Below are 18,801 nucleotides of genomic sequence, written 5' to 3'. Positions count from 1 at the left end.
TATCTATCAGGGGAAACAAGCTGATGATGATCAAATAAATCATTCATGAGAAATCGTTTTGTTGCTGAAGCTTGCATGACGAAGTTAATGCTAAACCTTTTCTTGTGCTCTACTGCGCCACCGTAGTTTTCTATTTAGACCAGCGATGACGTCATTTCTGGTGATTCCCTACGTTGTCCAATGAGCGCTTTTTAAAATGTGCCATTTGGTATTGTACAGTATGCAATGTATTTTTTCAGCGCTGCCAGTTGCCGAAGAGAATGCCGTAGCTCCCTCAATTTCCAATCAATTTTTATGGGAGTGACATTATTGTATTGCTTAGAATGTCTACTTTTTACTCATGAAAGAATCGTAGAACTAAAACATAACAGGCGAACAGAATCATGCCGATTCACTGCACATACTGTGGGAATTCTCCACTTCAAAATACATCGGCGATGTCATCGCGAACAGAGCATGCACTTCCGATATCGTTTTCACAGAAATGTCGCCAAATATTCAAGAACTAATTTCTGAATTTAGTCCCTAAAGACCTTATGACTACCACTGAAACGAACTAGTGATAATATCGCCTACCAGACTACTTTTTAAGCAGAAAATTGGGTACTTGAGTGTCATTGAGCTCCAAGATTATCGCACATAGCGTAAACAACATGCCGCCATTTTGTCTCCGCTTCGGTATTTCGTACGCCGCTTATAATGCACCTTCTCAATTAAAACCAAAATAATAAGGCCTTACATCGTTGATTGAATAGGAACACCACACAAAACACAATAAAGTGGGGTACAATCGATTACGAAGCTGAAGTGAACAGTGATTTATTCCTGGAGCTACTGCTTTTGTTGTGTAGCTGCCATGTTTTGAGAACTGGCAAATAGGAGACTTCATTGATGGCTGACGTCATCGGGCGGGAATTTGAATCGGCAGAAATAATTAAAAGGTAGCGCCCTCTCCTGTTAAAATTTTGAACTTTTTCTCAATAAAATAGATTTTCAAGAATTTTATCTTAATATCAGAGCATATTTCGACTAATTCTGCTGCTCCTAGGCCGATATAGGCCAGTTTCCTTCATGCACTCTCGCTCGCAGGAAGTAGGTCGAATGGCGACAAATTTTGTTTTGAAAGTAGAGTTTGACAAGAAGTATCCAGAAATGCAAAATTGAAGTCTCTAGGTCTTACGGTTACAAAATGTGCACCATGGGTTTAACGGACGGATGGATGGATGGATGGATGGATGGATGGATGGATGGATGGACAGACGGACGCCACTGAACAACTTATTTGACAAGCTCGGCTGACTTAGTCAGCTGAGCTAAAAACGCATCTAAAGCATCGAAATATTCTGAGTTTTGAAAAATCGTTTTGCGATAGTCCATGAATCGAATTGGGTTTCTTTATAATACCTCCATCGTCCCATCGCTCGACCAACCCCTGAGAATAATGACGTCATTATGACGGGGCGGAGCTTATGCTAATATATCAGCGTCTCGCCTCTGCGCATGTCACAGCGCATGTCAGATTGAATCGCAGCTTCGGCATGTTGGGAGAAGACGATCAGACGATATCTTAGCAAAAATGCTTCAAAAGTATCGAAATACTCAGGATTTTAAAAATACTTTTGCGATAGTCCATAGATGGAATTGGGTTTGGTGGTGTAAGGGTGATTGATTTCTGGTTTATTTTGCCGTTTTGCTGGACGACCGCAATAAATGTGTTGGTGGAAGAAAATAACAGTTTCGAGAATTCCAGTGATAACAATATAGTCCCCAGACGGGATCTGGGGCCTATAATGACATAGATGACCTTGTAAGTATTGTAATGAAATGGCCAGGGCCATTGTGCTCACCTCATGTGGAGGAAAGATGGATAAAGATCATGGTATTGTGTAATGTAGTGTTAGGTTTGATGTAGGTCCAAGCAATTACAATTTCCCCAAAATGGCCAATTCACAGTACATTCGACCTCTGTGACCTTGAAAAGTAGGTCAAATCAAAGAAGACCCGGGTGACACATTGAATGGTTGTTAGAATTAGATGTACCTATGATATAAAATTGGTGCCAATCGGGCAAGTAATTACTAAGAATAATGGCATTTTCAAGAATTTAGGATTTGGCCCCCTCCCTGGAGGCCAAACGGCAAATCAGATCGCACCAAACTTCAGTACCTGAGATCACCTGACCAAGGGGTACATGTGTACTTAATTTGTGATCAATAGTCATTGCAGTTAAGAAACGTGCCATAGTTACGGCCTGACAGCCAATTTACGCCATTTGACCTCTGTGACCTTGACAAGAAGGTCAAATTAAAAACCTGTGTGACATATACTGTATGGCGGTTAGATGTACCCATGATATCAAATTGGTGGCAATCGGGCAAGAAGTTAAGGAATAATCACATTTTAAAGGTTTTTGGATTTTGCCCCCTGGTGGTCAAGTGGTGAATCATATTGGACCAAACTTCGGTCCCTGAGATCACCTGACTAAGGGGTAAATGTGTACCAAATTTGGGATCAATAGTCATTGCAGTTTAGAAACGTGCCATCGTTACATCCTAACGGCCAATTTACACCATTTGACCTCTGTGACCTTGAAAAGTGGGCCAAATCAAAAACCCGTACGATATGTGATGTATCCTTGCTAGGAGTACCTACCATAAAAATGTTATGAAAATCAGACCACTATTAAATGAGCAATCAAACATTTTAACTTTGGACATTAAATTTGGCCCCCGGGTGGCCAAACTAAGAATTTTTCAAGATGCCCGCCTGGCACCCATATTGGCTATCACATTTGATAAAAAATCAAGGATTTAGTAGAGAGTACATAGATATACATCCAGATCAAATTTGGTTGCAATCCGATCATTAGTTTCGGAGTAATAGCACTGTGTTTATTTTTCAAGATGGCTGCCTGGCGGCCATATTTGATGTCCGAACGGCCGAAATTTTAGGGGTGGAATAGAGAATCCCCAGATACATGTCCACACTGGTTTAAAACCTTCTAGCTAAAATAGATAGGAAACATGCTACTGTTCAGTGAATCAGCAAACTTTGACCTCTGTGACCTTGAAAAGGAGGTCAAATCAAAAACCCGGAGGATATATGATGCACCTTTGCTAGAAGTACCTACCATATTTTTTTCAAAATTTCCCGACTACTATTAAGGGAGATATTGCATATTTTCACTTTTAACGTTTGGCCCCCTGGTGGCCAAACCATAAAACGAATCGGACCGAAACTTGGTCTCCAAGGTGTCATTACATAAGGGTACATGTGTACCAAGTTTCAACTCAATAGCTCCAACAGTTACGAAACGTGCCCTGCTAACGGACGACGGACGACAACGACGACGGACGCCACGGTATGGGATAAGCTCACCTCTGCTAAGAGGTGAGCATGGTATGCTCTGGTCCTCTTCTGCACATGATGGTCAAGATAATTTCAAAGTAATATAAAACTTACTTGTAAACCATCCCATGACACACAATGACGGTGCCATCATCAGATGCAGAGGCAAACAATGGGTATCGCGAATGGTACGCCACCTGCCGGAGAGCCTTCTTGTGATGGCGTAGCGTTTGATAAGGTTTTGTAGAGAGGTCAAGGTCAAACCAACTCAGCCGGCAATCATAGCTCCCAATGATCAAGTTGTCACCTGAAATTAGATTCATAAGTAACTCCATAAACCATTTTTACTAATAGTGGGAATCGCTTCAATTAGTAAGGAATTGGACACTCAATTTTTAATCTTGACACAGATACAACATAAGTGTGACCCATCGCCCAAAATTGGCAGTAAGTCGTATTAAGGGTAAATGGATTTATTTAGGATGGTCCGATGGCCCCCTAGTGGCAAAACCGAGAATTACAATGCACCCGCTATCAAAAGGAACCTCCCCTACTCCACCACAATATTCTCACAAGAAATTACACCAATTGTAAAAGCCATTTTGAATTTTTGGGCAGTTTTCGTAGTCTTGTCTTCCTGATCACTTCACTTAGGGTATATGATAAATTGAGATAGTTATACATACCTCCAGGATGTATTGCCAAGCTTGAAACCCATTTACAATTCGTCATCAACTTTTTGGTCAATTCTTGTTTTACTAAATTGTACACTCGCACATATCTTTGAGTCTGGAAAAAAAGATAAACATCAGTGCAAAAGTAGTTGGAAAGAAAAGTCCATATTGTAAGATTTTGAGAGCCGAACGCTGCATAGCCTAACACTGACAGTTCTGATACAAAATGAAAAGATGAATTGGGGAAGAGGGATACTCTGAAATTTGATTGCTTATCCATCATATGAGATATGAAGAAGTTCTGTCTGTTTTTACAAAGGCACAGAAGGTCTCATACAGACAATAGTAAAGAAAACAATCTTGGGCATCACTTCGGGCACACCAAACTGGGACTGCAGTAATACATGACATTCATGACGTAAGGTCGTGTACGACATTAACCCTTTGCCTACATAATGCATACCCCGTACGCAGTAATTTGCTATACCAGGACACGTCGCACGTACTGGGTACGCCTAAAAATAATTGCGTTTTAAGTGAATGCATAGTACTGCCATCTGCTAACAACTTTTCGGCCATTAGAACTACACAATGGCGAGTATTCACGGCGTTTCTCACAGGTAACCACAATTATGGAAAAATTGCTCTCGTGTCCCAGGTGGGTAGTGGCTCAGTAGGCTAAGGGTTAAATACTAACACAGCGCTACGCATTGTGATGTCAAAATGTAAACCTCGCACCGTCCATCCAGGTTGGAAAAACATACTTTTGCAAGCAATTCTCAGTACTTTGGGATTCAAAGTCCAGGGCTGCTCACCCCAGATTTTTTTTGTGTGTATTGTGACCCCCAGAATTGAGTATTTTCCCTCTTAATTGAGTATTTTTGATATTTTGAATGAAAGAAATGAGTATTATTTGCAATAAATGAGTATCCATAAAAACACCTCTATTTTCAATTATTTTAATGCAATATTGAACACAGAAAATACAATGAGCGAACGAAACCCACTTTTTGAATGGTTTTTCAGACTAAAACATTGCTGATTTGTCGACACAGCTATACAACCTAATACCTTCCATTAAATGGATGCACACTTGGCGCTTTGACTGCAACTTTCACTTTTCAGACACACACATACACAAAATTCAAATCTTACAGGCACGTTTAAGTGCTTTGAGGTATACATAAAAGTCCAAAAAATCACTGAGTGGCCTTTTCAAAATGTTCCAGCAGCAGCCAATCATTAAATTAAATTTAATGTTGGAAGAAATAAAATAATCACCAAGGCTTGAAATAAGAGGTCTCAAGCAACGCCTCAAGCAAACCAAACCACCAGATACATAGCCTTTCGAGTACAGCGAGCGAGACTGGATTGGTTCGATTGTCTGCTGATAGGCGCCACTACTAACTTCTTCTAGGGCGGGAACTGGCAGGCGGGAATCGGGAAGCTTTCGTTGGACCGGGGGCGGCGGACCGGGGCGGGGTTTGAAATCGTTGGGGGTTGTTAAAGAAAACGTACAAAGCACATGAAATAACGTACAATTTTAACAAACATCAATGCGTATTTTGAAAAATATTTGCGTACTTTATTCATGAAATGAAATGCGTACAAATTCTTACAATTACGTACTTGCGTATTCAGACATCACAACGCGTACCAAATACGTTAATTACGTATGGGTGCGAAGCCCTGAAAGTCTCCATGATCGGATTGATGGAACTGGCTGACAATTTTATGGAGTAAAGAATTCAGGCAGTGCTATCAATGCACAAGATCAAGTGAAGTTCGGCCAATCAAAAGCGAATATATAGAGTTTAATGAAATATCCTGGCGACATTGTGCTCACCTGGGAATGATTAAGTGGTAGATGAAATAAAACATTGGGGTTAAATTGACTTTTTGATATGACAAAATGTGCCAGTTTTAACTAGAATTTGGCAATTCGAATTCGCTTATCAGCCAATTGTAGACCATATTCTGGAAAATGGTGGCCTTGTGTAATTCTTCAATTATCATCTTTGAAATCTTTGGGTTGATTGTGTAATTGTGCTTGGTTACTAAGCTTTGATTAGAAACTTGCCTGTTACGCAATTTTGAACAAAACAAGAATTGTCAGTTTAGTCCTGCCAGACTCTGGAGTCTCCCCGTACTGAGGTGCAGGTGTGGTTGGCAGGGGTACTGTAATTTTGGTGATGTGGCAGATACAGGTGCCTGCTCTAAGGTCTGGCTGTGTGTGAACCCTCTATACTGTTCGTACGGCATTTCTCCTGTACCTTTTTCATAGTGCACTAGGAGTACGGAACTATAACGTGTAACCATACCTGCCAACCCTAACTTTTGCCAAGTAGTATTTCTACCTTGATTTATAGTATTTTGAGGGTCAGAAAGAGTATTTTTCTAGAGGGGGTAGGAGGTGATCAAATATGCTCAAAATCATCCGAAATACAGCTTGTACAGTCCTTAAATCGGACACAAATCCTGGCACAGTGTTTTCTCCCTTGGGTCTTGTGATAACATTTTGACAAGTGTACTCGACTACGGGCCCTGCAGTGGGATATCTGAACTGAAAATACTACTGCTGTAGCAATACATGTGTATTTGATGCTCCTAAATTGATTTTAGTATCACTATCAGACATGGCCAAGCCAAATTCATGGTTCCTTGTTCACAACAAAAGTTGTTAATATCACAAACACCAGGTGAGAGTGGATGTTTTCTTGGCAGTGACGGGGACAACATCATCACTCGAATTTGAATCTGTTTCGTGCGCCCGTGACCGTCTCATTTCGTTCGATCAAAAGGGAAAACACACAAAAATCCGCTCACTCTACCGCCGCCATGCTGCCGATCACGTGATCAGTACTCGAACTACCCGGGTGAATGGAACGACTGCTGTACAGTGCATGCATCCACTATCGAAGAAACGTCACCCGTTCGACGACCCGAGTTACTCTGGTCGTGGAACGGATCGGCAAAATACAGGGTGTAACGAAAAAATTAACCCCCATTTTTCCAAAAAATCGTATTTTGTTGATTGAAATCGTATTTTCGTATTTTACAATTTTTAACATCAAAAAATCGTACTAATACGCCAAAATCGTACTAGTTGGCAGGCCTGTGTAACTTACATTTTTCAATACACGCATATATTTCGAGTGTTTACTGCCCGTATTAGCGAAAAGACGAAATCATGAAATGTCGTGGGAAAGATCTTATGAATCTAACTTCTATAGATACGAAAGAAATATCATCGCAACATAGAGAAGAAAAATTGCAGGCAGAAATTTTAAAAAATGCCATTGCGGGATTCAAACGCAGGCCACAGGGATCTGAGACCATTGCCGTATTCACAAGGCCACAATGCTCTTTCTGAAACGCGATATTATGTGTGGATCTTGCGCTTAATGTTTCTTCAAATTGAAATATTCTTTAAAACCATTTTCACATTCACCCAGTTTATGTGTTAACAAGCGGCCCATGGGCCTGGCGCTCAGCTGAATATAGAGATGCTCAGTTTTCGGGCAGTTTATATAAATATACCGGTACAAAACTGAGCTAAATATGGTTTCCAAGATAGCCGCATGCCAACATTTTTTTTAAAAGAGAAGGCCTTTCGGCCAGAGAGCTTTGCTCGGTCCATCTCATTGTAGATATAACTTCATATGATGTGTGCCATTACACGTTGAAGGTTGTAACATGGTAAATCTTACTAGCTTAAATTCTTTGAAGTGCAAGTTGAGACAAACCAGCCCAGTAGATGCATGGTCACAACCTTGGGACAAGCAATAAAGGCAGTCTGGACCTTTTTTTTAAGGGAGAGGATATGTAAAACCGACATGAACCGGGAAAAAGATGACAGGCCGCAAACATTTATTTAATTCAGAACACAGGTTTTTTTTGGGCCTTCATTGTATCTACGTGATTGGCAGAAATTAACAACCCAAAACATAATAATCCAAAGCTCCCAACAACATTTTAACTAGAATTGTCAGTTGAGTCTTAGCAGACTCTGGAGTCTCCGCCTCATATGCACACAGCCATGCATGTTGACAAAAACAAAACAAAAACATCGCACTTTCACTTCAGCGGAGCGATGGTTTATGTGCGTAATACGACTGATCAAGGCAACATAAAGTGTCCAGAAGGGAAGAACAAAATTCTTGAAACTCAGCTGCTTTAATTCACTGCCATTTTTCTTATTTCATAGCCCATAAACTCCAAATATTATATTAGGTATTATAGCAAAATGCTTCGATGGTGTAGACTAGTCCCTGGTCTTTATCCATTCCGTTCCTCCATATGTGCAGCCAATATGTAATACACATAACGCGGGGCACCAGTCATCGTGCCGGTATGGCGAGGTTTATTGGTTAAAAATTTACATGTATTGCGCTATGCATGCCCATAGCACTTTCGCGGCTGTAACCAAGATTGACTTCTCAGTTCATGGACACCCTCGTTTTATCGATGTTTTGCAATGCATTGCCGTGTTCATGTACATATGAAGCTTTCACCTGGGGACGAGAGTTTGCCGGAATAATTTCTTGAGGAGAATAATACCCTAGTACAAAAGTCTCAGCCGATGGCGGAGACTAACAAGAGGCCCAAGGACCTGGCGCTCAGCTGAGTTAATATCATTAATATCTTCCCGGTGTTTAGTTCATTATGCATGTAAATGGCATGCTCCATGGTATTTGATATCCTTTTGCGTTCACTACGGTACCAATGTTTTTGGTTGACATAATTATGCCACTGTTGGAACATTCTCATGGTTTATGGTATGCACCTGTTGATGGGCCATATGAATAAAAACTAGCATAAGCTTTTACTCCAGATTTTGAAGTATTTAGTATGCTTCAAAAATTGGAATAGTTTAGTTCTTGTGAAAGCAAAGGATTTTTAGAAATCAGTATTTGCTACCAAAACAAGTAAATGCTAGACTACATATGAACGAAAATGTAGGATGAACCTTTTACTTGGTAGTATAAATGTATTTTCTTGGAACCATGTAGCCTTTAAAAGTCGAAGTGAATGGTTGGTTGTTCCTCTTTGCCGGACTGCATTCACATTTTGTTTGGTGGACATGTCATGCAAGAATTGGTCAAACCATACATCCATTTATGGAGAATCAGAGTGCATGGATTCCGAGTCATTAAAAATGTCTAAAGAATTATTCTTGGGTCATGAAGGGAAACCTGCGTTGTTTAGTATGAAAGTGAAAAATATGACAGAGTTAAGAAAATTATGTTTTATTGAACAATAGTAAGTTTTGATTGTCTGCTTGGCTCCTTGCCAGTTAAATAACATGTGACTATACACAAAATAGAAAACTTTGGTGGAAATTGTAAATCATTTTTTTTATCTATCAGGGGAAACAAGCTGATGATGATCAAGTAAATCATTCATGAGAAATTGTTTTGTTGCTGAAGCTTGCATGACGAAGTTAATGCTAAACCTTTTCTTGTGCTCTACTGCGCCACCGTAGTTTTCTATTTAGACCAGCGATGACGTCATTTCTGGTGATTCCCTACGCTATTTGGTATTGTACAGTATGCAATGTATTTTTTCAGCGCTGTCAGTTGCCGAAGAGAGTGCCGTAGCTCCCTCAATTTCCAATCAATTTTTATGGGAGTGACATTATTGTATTGCTTAGAATGTCCACTTTTTACTCATGAAAGAATCGTAGAACTAAAACTTAATAGGCGAACAGAATCATGCCGATTCACTGCACATACTGTGGGAATTCTCCACTTCAAAATACATCGGCGATGTCATCGCGAATAACAGAGCATGCACTTCCGATATCGTTTTCACAGAAATGTGGCCAAATTTTCAAGAACTAATTTCTGAAAGTAGTCCCTAAAGACCTTACGACTACCACTGAAACGAACTGGTGATAATATCGCCTACCAGACTACCGTAGTACTAGCCCGTAGCCAGGTAGCGGGCCATCGTCATCGAGCTGAGTGTCATTGAGCTCCAAGATTATTGCACATGGATCGAGTAAACAACATGCCGCCATTTTGTCTCCGCTTCGGTATTTCGTAGGCCGCTAAAATGCACCTTCTCAATTAAAACCAACATAATAAGGCCTCACATCGTTGATTGAATAGGAACACCACACAAAACACAATAAAGTGGGGGTACAATCGATTACGAAGCTGAAGTGAACAGTGATTTATTCCTGGAGCTACTGCTGCTTTTTTGTGTAGCTGCCATGTTTTGAGAACTGGCAAATAGGAGACTTCATTGATGGCTGACGTCATCGGGCGGGAATTTGAATCAGCAGAAATAATTATGAAATGGCCAGGGCCATTGTGCTCACCTCATGTGGAGGAAAGATGGATAAAGAGCATGGTCTTGTGTCATGTAGTGTTAGGTTTGATGTAGGTCCAAGCAATTACAATTTCCCCAAAACGGCCAATTTACAGTACATTCGACCTCTGTGACCTTGAAAAGTAGGTCAAATCAAAGAAGACCCGGGTGACACATTGAATGGATGTTAGAATTAGATGTACCTATGATATAAAATTGGTGCCAATCGGGCAAGTCATTACTAGGAATAATGGCATTTTGAAGAATTTAGGATTTGGCCCCCTCCCTGGAGGCCAAACGGCAAATCAGATCGCACCAAACTTCGGTACCTGAGATCACCTGACCAAGGGGTACATGTGTACTTAATTTGTGATCAATAGTCATTGCAGTTAAGAAATATGCCATAGTTACGGCCTGACGGCGAATTTACGCCATTTGACCTCTGTGACCTTGACAAGAAGGTCAAATTAAAAACCTGTGTGACATATACTGTATGGTGGTTAGATGTACCCATGATATCAAATTGTGGCAATCGGGCAAGAAGTTAAGGAATAATCACATTTTTAAGGTTTTTGGATTTTGCCCCCTGGTGGTCAAGTGGTGAATCATATTGGACCAAACTTTGGTCCCTGAGATCACCTGACTAAGGGGTAAATGTGTACCAAATTTGGTATCAATAGTCATTGCAGTTTAGAAACGTGCCATCGTTACATCCTAACGGCTAATTTACACCATTTGACCTCTGTGACCTTGAAAAGGAGGTCAAATCAAAAACCCGGAGGATATATGATGCACCTTTGCTAGAAGTACCTACCATATTTTTTTCAAAATTTCCCGACTACTATTAAGGGAGATATTGCATATTTTCACTTTTAACGTTTGGCCCCCTGGTGGCCAAACCATGAAACGAATCGGACCGAAACTTGGTCTCCCAGGTGTCATTACATAAGGGTACATGTGTACCAAGTTTCAACTCGATAGCTCTAACAGTTACGAAACGTGCCCTGCTAACGGACGACGGACGACGACGACGACGACGACGACGACGACGACGACGACGACGACGACGACGGACGACGGACGCCACGGTATGGGATAAGCTCACCTCTGCTAAGAGGTGAGCTAAAAAGGCAGGTAGCGCCCTCTCCTGTTAAAATTTTGAACTTTTTCTCAATTAAATAGTTTTTCAAGAATTTTATCTTAATATTAAAGCATATTTCGACTAATTCTGCTGCTCCTAGGCCGATATAGGCCAGTTTCCTTCATGCGCTCTCGCTCGCAGGAAGTAGGTCGAATGGCGACAAATTTTGTTTTGAAAGTAGAGTTTGACCAGAAGTATCCAGAAATGCAAAATTGAAGTCTCTAGGTCTTACGGTTACAAAATGTGCACCATGGGTTTAACGGACGGACGGACGGACGGACGGACGGACGGACGGACGGACGGACGGACGGACGGACGGACGGACGGACGGACAGACTGACTGACAGACGGACGCCACTGAGCAGCTTGTTTGACAAGCTCAGCCAGTGTGCATGCCAAGAGTAGCTTGACAACGTTCCTGGAGATTGCACCATGAAACTCATGTATACACACCCATATCAAGTAGGTGTGCACTGAGAGCAAATTCTACAGAAATGAGTTACCCTCATGATCGAAGGACTAAAGATACTCACAGCAACAAAAAAGAATGGCCTTGTTGGATGAAATCGAACACATTGGACGAGACCCTTAGACTTTTTAAAAGGACTCTGAAAATAGATGGAAGGGTCACAAGTGAGAAATTCATTGTACTTCACAACTCCTTTTAGAATCAAATTGAACTTTTCAAAACTTCTCCATAACATCAAAACACTATTTATAAAGAAAGCCCCCAAGTTTCCAAGATAAAAAGTTGAAACATTTCAGAACACCAGTTCCAAGAGGTGAGGTAATAACATTTCAGAACACCAGTTCCAGCCACACTAGACCTCCTTTTTAAAACATTTCCAAAATGTCCAGACAATGTCATCAACATTCTATCAACATTCTATCATCCGAGCAGAGTTCGAATCCTTTTGAAACTCTCATCGAGTTATGAATGATTTGAATGTGTTACTACGATTATTTTGTTAAATAATATTTTTCAATTACCTGTGACTTTCTCTTTGATAACTGATGTATAACAACTGACATACTCTGTCCCTCTGGCATCAGTGTAGCAAAATAATCGCCTCGGCTATGCCATGTCACCTGACTGACAGGATTGGCATGAGACAACCGAAGCCGTAGACCCTCATCATGCTCTGCAGCGGGGCATTCGTCATCCCATGTCACTAGGTTTGGTTTCGCTGAAGATAGGAATAAGCGAAGCATATATAGTAATGGTCTAGTCTAAACTAAGGAAAAAACAGTTTTTTCTCAATAGTATTGTGCTCCTTTTCATACTCTTTCAAACAACATCAACAGCCTCATAGGATTGCAAGGACCAAACTATCACAGTATTGCAAACAGTCAGAAAGGTGAGTCAGCTTTTTATGAGCATTAAGGCTAATGTGCATATTAAGAGTCAAATGCTTCATAACCTCTTTCAGGTTAATAATTTTCAGAGTGGTTATTGGCTTTCCATGACTGTTAGGATCCAAACTCTCATAATAATGATATTATATTTCACCGAGACGTACAGTAGGGATTCATACTGTCAAGTATAGCCAACAACTATAGAGCACTTTCTTAAACAGTCAATGGTTGGTCATTCGATCTCTTGGATCACTCTCAGCAGATCTTGATGGCCTACAGAATGTTAATCCTTGATGGGTTGTGATAAGGTTGACAGATAAGGGTTGAACCTGTGCAGAGTTTTCGGAAGAATACATGAATGATGATGAAATCTTTTACCTGAAACGTCATCTGGTGATTCGAACACATTCAGCATGTTATCTGTTGCAGTGATAATAACTTTATCACCAAGACTGGGGTTGACAAGTAACACATCAGTATTTCTGAAATGAAGGACATCATTAACTGTTAAAACAAGATTCATCCTTATTAGTTCTTATCAGTAGCTTCGATATGTGAACTGGTCAGGTTTATGAAGTGAACAGTCGAGGTAAACTAATTTTGACCCCCGCACAGAATTTGGTAGCCTGTTCCACTCATTCTGGCCAAACCTATTGGACCCAGGTAAGAAAATAATGTTGGCAATAGCAATGTCCTGCAAATTTGAAATATTTCATTCAAAGTCACTGCTCATGTTTTTAACCATCTTAGTACCGGGTTTTTTCCCCAATAAATTCTGTTGGTCTTTAATGCCAAAAATGTTGCTTTTGGGTAAAATCAGGCTTTTTTCTACCAAAAGTGATTTTTTTTTGCCAACAATATTTAAAATGAATACCAGGCACGAGAGTGGAACTGAGTGGCATAGCCTGACATTTTTTAAATGGTATGAAACTGACGGCTGCTGAAAATTATATGCCCAGAGGTACCATTTACAGGCATCTGAGGGGAGATTTTAGCATTCCATCCCAATTAATTTATCGGCTTTTTTACGGGTTAAAGATTTCAAAATAATTCAAAAAGTGGCCCTTCCCCAACTTTCAGCCCCTTGGAAATGGCACTCAAATCCTTGGAAATGGCACTCAATGTCTTCCCTGAGCCATGCCCAGCAAAACTTGTTCTTTATTCCCTCCTCAACGTCTTTGACAGAACCCGATACATCGTCAAAATTTACCAGCACTTTGAATATCACAAGATAAGACACACGTTGCACACGTGCCATCGCTCTTTGCACAAATTCCATACACTGCACATGCACAGAAAACCTGAAGCCTGACAGAATTTACCAAAGCAATTCTGCTCTGCCAAATATGGTCATAGTACACTACACATTCATTCATGAACTCAAGTGAGCAAATAACTGACCAATCAACTCGATGAGCGGGAATATACATTGACTGGTTCTGTGCACAAATTATTGATTTTTCCGGCGCTGTGGCAGATGGTCGGTGGGGAACAGATTGGAGGAGACTTGGTGGGCGATCGGGCTTGAGATCGATGTCGGGGACAGCATTTTTTGCTTTCGTGTTCAAGTCCATAATTAATAGTGAACAATGTCTCTGTCCAACTTTTACCTCCAAAATCTCGACTTTCTCGTGAAACAACACTATGCATATTGATTGCGTCACCTATTATTACTAGAAGAATGTAACAAACATACAATAGGTGTTGTGCACATAAACTGCCTTGGCCAATAATTACGGGGCGCCGTTTCTTACTTCACCATAAAATCGACATTAATTCCTACGATTGCCAGAGTTCACATTGACAGCTGCATTAGTAACCCAGCAACATTTCGTGATACTTACACCGCAATGGCTACCAGACTAAGAGCTGGATTAGGATTCCATGCTATAGACTTCACAGCACCTTTAACCTTCATTGTCTTCATACACCGACCAGTGGATACTTCCCAGAACTTCACGCTTTCGTCATCAGAGCCAGATGCCAGCCACTGCCCTTCAGGATCAACACTGAAAGTTCGCACCAGACCTTTATGTCCTTTGTACACCTGTATCAAATGACATGTGACAGTCAGAATTTCAGCCGAAGGCCTCTCAGGCAATTTAATTAAATAGAGACTAGCCTAATGCCTTTAAGGATAGCTCCTGGAATAAATCGCTATAGCGATAATCGGGAAAACTAATGCACCTGCATATTCCGTATATCATTATTATTCCAATATAGGACTGTATATCGCTCAAAAATTTGCGTTTGTACCAATAAAGGTGTTTTAAATCCACTAAACACAGAGTTTATGGAGGGCGCCATTTTCTCACTTTTTTCGCGATCTCTCCTCCAAAACCGGAGAATCGTGACGTCACGTGTGCAATTCACATTGTCAGTATTGTCACAATAGCAGTCAGCCGATTGATATTTTGAGATCGTGTTATTGTATTGTTATCAAGGGGGCTTCAGATGATGAAAGCTACGTTGACAGCAGTGACACTTCGATGAGCAGCGGGAGTTATGAAGATTTGGATGTAGGGGGAAATGTTGGTGTACAGGGCTACCAGTTTGAGCCGGAATATGAAGAGAGGGGGAGATTGACGGCAATGACGCTATGGCTCAAGCTATTGAAGATGCAGCTGGACCCGATGTTGATGGCCAAAATGAGGACTATGCACCGAGGCATTTTGCATTCAAGCAATCCATATATTACGCGAATGTCCAAATAAAACGAAATTAGAATGATTTAATTGCGTGAAATCTTGAGACATGCGAGAGAGATCGCGAAGAAACGGATATTGACATGGATTCACACACTGCGCACGCGCGAAAAGCGGTGACAAGCCCACAATATGCACGATCGGTGCTTCGGAATTTCAGCCAATCACTGCCATTGCACACACCGCGTCATCACCGAGGGAAATTTGACTCAAAATGGCGCTGTCCATGTCAGTAAAATAGGGACTATTAATATCAATTTTTCTCCCTGAACTATAATATTTCTTCCACTTTCAAAAGGTTTGTGGTAAAGAGGAATACTCATTTAATATATTTCCGTTGGTTTCGTTCAAAAAGGCTGCCAACGATTTATTCCAGGAGCTATCCTTTAAGAGTGAGGAAAAAACACAGATTTATTATCATTATGCATTCACTACGAAGCAGTGGTGCACACTGATTTTGTTTCTTGGACCCAGCACGCCAGCCCATTATTGACTCAGACTCAGGCCATTGCTTGCATGTTTCATCATTTTTTTGGGAAATTAACACCAAACTACAGTTTGAGGGAACTCCATTTCCACCCCAAACTTTCAAGTGACTCAGGTTTTGGTCGACATTTTAGTCCCATAATTGCTAGTACAGCGACCCACCAGTGCAGTGTTAATTCCTTAATGGGGCCAACTGTTTCTCTGCATGTGATTCTAACATTCTAAAGGATAAAAATAATGAAGTCAAGCTGCTCAATTATGACCTTACTATTGCTTGTGTTGTTGGGAATGGTTGGAGATCTTTCGGTTTTGGTAGTTTGGGGATAAGGTCTTCAGCGTTCACATTCATCTGAAACAAAATGGACTTATTATTGCAGAAACAACTGCTTAAAAAGTAATTTTAGACATGATCCACCTTTCAACCACTTCACTACTGTAGCTCGAAATTTTGGTCGACGTGCGCTCCTGTAGACAGGTTTTTCGGTCTGATGACATCATGATGCAACGTACTACGATGCATGACACATTCAGAGCTGCCAACCCCTATAGGACCCATTTCCGACTTTTTCACCAGAACCTCCATATTTGTAAAGCTATAGATAAGCAATAATAAACGTCAGAATCTTCATCTATTATAACACCATATTTTTCAGATTTTGAGGGGGTGAATTCGAGTTTTTAATTTTTCTTAACAGCTAGTGCAATTCACTTGCTCCACTAGTAGTGCAATGGAAACTAAGTATGAAAAAAATACTTTTTCATGAATTCTGTTTTCTTCTCATTATGGTACCAGCTTCAAAATCAAAACCAAGGGTCACGTCTCACTCATGTAGAAGAAATTTCAATAACAATACCAAAAGCGCTGGCTTTTTTGTTAGTGTCGCACACGCAAAATGAATCACTGTTCGAATACACATGCACTCCATCATGTCCATAGAGTGCACAATGTTTGCAGTGAGCGAGAGTCACCAGGATGAACGAAGAATGATGCCAAACGGGTATTCGGAGATTGAACAAAAAACTAAACCTTTATAGCCAGAATGCAGATTTTTTGCCAGGGGGAAATTGCTGTTTTGGAGTTTCTGACTTTTGTGGTGCAAAATCAGAGCAACTCCGCCAAAATTGGAGGGGTTGGCAGCTCTGCACATTGCATGTCATGTCATTTCCGGGAATGACGCTATAGACTCCAACACTCAACCGAATAACATCAAAAATGTCCAGTGGTGAAGTGGTTAAAGAATCTTTATCATTAACAAGCAGTGGTGGAGGCACTAGATGTTTGGTTTAGCCAGCTGGTTTAAATAACGACCTTCTAATTGATATCACTTCAAGGTACTAAATGAAGATAACAATTCAATTTACCACACATTCGGATGTTGAAAAACAAAGTTTCATGAAAACGTATAACAGCATGAGCAAAATCTTGCAGCATCGAATCATCATCAGTAATGTCATACATCCCAAAAAACTGTATCACTTTGTTACTTGACTCTTACTCTCATTTTGCGCTGTCTTGGGCAGAGGTACAAATCCAGGCATCGTTCAAACCGTTCATTGATAAATCGCACGTAAGATGGCACTAATCGTAAACAAGAATATTTTCTTGGGATGAAATTCAGCCTCCGGTCCTCGGGATCCATCTCTTTCCATGCTTCTTCCTGAAAAGTTCAAAGGATTTAAAATTAAGTTGCAGGGCTAACTGACCCCTGGTTTAACCTCCTTGTGTCAATGCCAGGGCAAGTTGACAGTAGCCCCGATGGACCCACCCAGGCCAAAGACAGTCTCTAGGCCATTAAATTGTATTTGTGCCTAACTGCAGTGGCAAGTTAAAATGCGTGTCCTGCCTTGGACTCAGTGCTGAGCAAATGCTGAAGAAGAAGAAACACGCTACCTCATCTTTATCCATCAAATACTCCGGCGGTGGATTATACGACTCTGCATGTCCTGGCAGGGGTAACTTCGGTGCCGGTATATGCTGCCTCAGCCTCTTGTTGACCTCACTCTGATCCTCGTCTCCCCAGATATTGTAGTATTTTTCCTCTTCCTCATTTTCTTCATCTGGCAGCCGCATCGGTTTCATCCAACCCATTTTCATTGCGTGGACCATTCGGCCAACCTTTAACCTTTCATTATGCGAGGGTATGAAGCTGCGTTTGTGCTCGGGTCGGTTTGTCACTGGATGGATCATTGGTTCATTGACAAATATTTCAGTCCAAGGCTGCAGATAAAAAATTGTACAAGAAATGTGTATAAAACTATAAACATACCGTAAAACAGGGGTACTTTGCCACATATTTTCGGTTTTTTATCAATAACTCTGCCTTAACATGCTATGAAAAACTTGATATGGTATGGGAAGATTGTACCTTTAGGGACATCTATAGGCATGATACCTATAATTCCCTAGAGGTTCAATCTTCCGAAAAAAATTTGTTTGTAGAGATGGCAAAGAAACCCCAAGGTTTGGGGTTACTTAAAAACCTTAATTTGTAACAAACATAATAAAATTACCTGAAGAACACAGTAAAATACTTCAAAATGCTGATAAAAAAGACCAAATAGGTACAATGAATGCAGCAGTGTCAGTTTGACTCAAAACCTTCACTCGGGAAGTGCTTACGTTTTAACAGCTGACCTCTACTTTCCCCAATAGTGAATGGTCAGTGTTTTAATTGCATAGCTTTTCAACAAACATGTCTTCAATTTCATCCATCAGATCATCAGATATCTGAAAAGATCTGGTACTGATCCTCCCCACTGGTTGCAGCTGCACGCT

General features: G+C 40.7%; 1 protein-coding gene across 2 annotated transcripts in view; it reads right to left on the bottom strand.

Moving 5' to 3' along the window:
* LOC135495960 (ribosome biogenesis protein bop1-like) overlaps positions 1-18,801 on the bottom strand; it is a 63,269-nt gene that overhangs the window by 7,015 nt on the left and 37,453 nt on the right. For both annotated transcript variants that reach the window (XM_064785011.1, XM_064785012.1), the window contains exons 6-14: positions 17,917-18,243; positions 17,522-17,683; positions 16,294-16,374; positions 14,679-14,881; positions 13,213-13,316; positions 12,469-12,665; positions 12,012-12,086; positions 4,035-4,137; positions 3,463-3,655 (exon numbers count right to left, since the gene is read on the bottom strand). In XM_064785011.1, the coding sequence (XP_064641081.1) occupies positions 3,463-3,655; positions 4,035-4,137; positions 12,012-12,086; positions 12,469-12,665; positions 13,213-13,316; positions 14,679-14,881; positions 16,294-16,374; positions 17,522-17,683; positions 17,917-18,243 (1,445 nt within the window). The remainder of the gene's footprint in view (positions 1-3,462; positions 3,656-4,034; positions 4,138-12,011; positions 12,087-12,468; positions 12,666-13,212; positions 13,317-14,678; positions 14,882-16,293; positions 16,375-17,521; positions 17,684-17,916; positions 18,244-18,801) is intronic.

The sequence above is a fragment of the Lineus longissimus genome, chromosome 11 (genome assembly GCF_910592395.1).
Source record: "Lineus longissimus chromosome 11, tnLinLong1.2, whole genome shotgun sequence".
NCBI lineage: Eukaryota > Metazoa > Nemertea > Pilidiophora > Heteronemertea > Lineidae > Lineus > Lineus longissimus.
The sequence above is the reverse complement of the archived record's forward strand: the minus strand, read 5'-3'. Positions and strand labels throughout refer to the sequence as shown.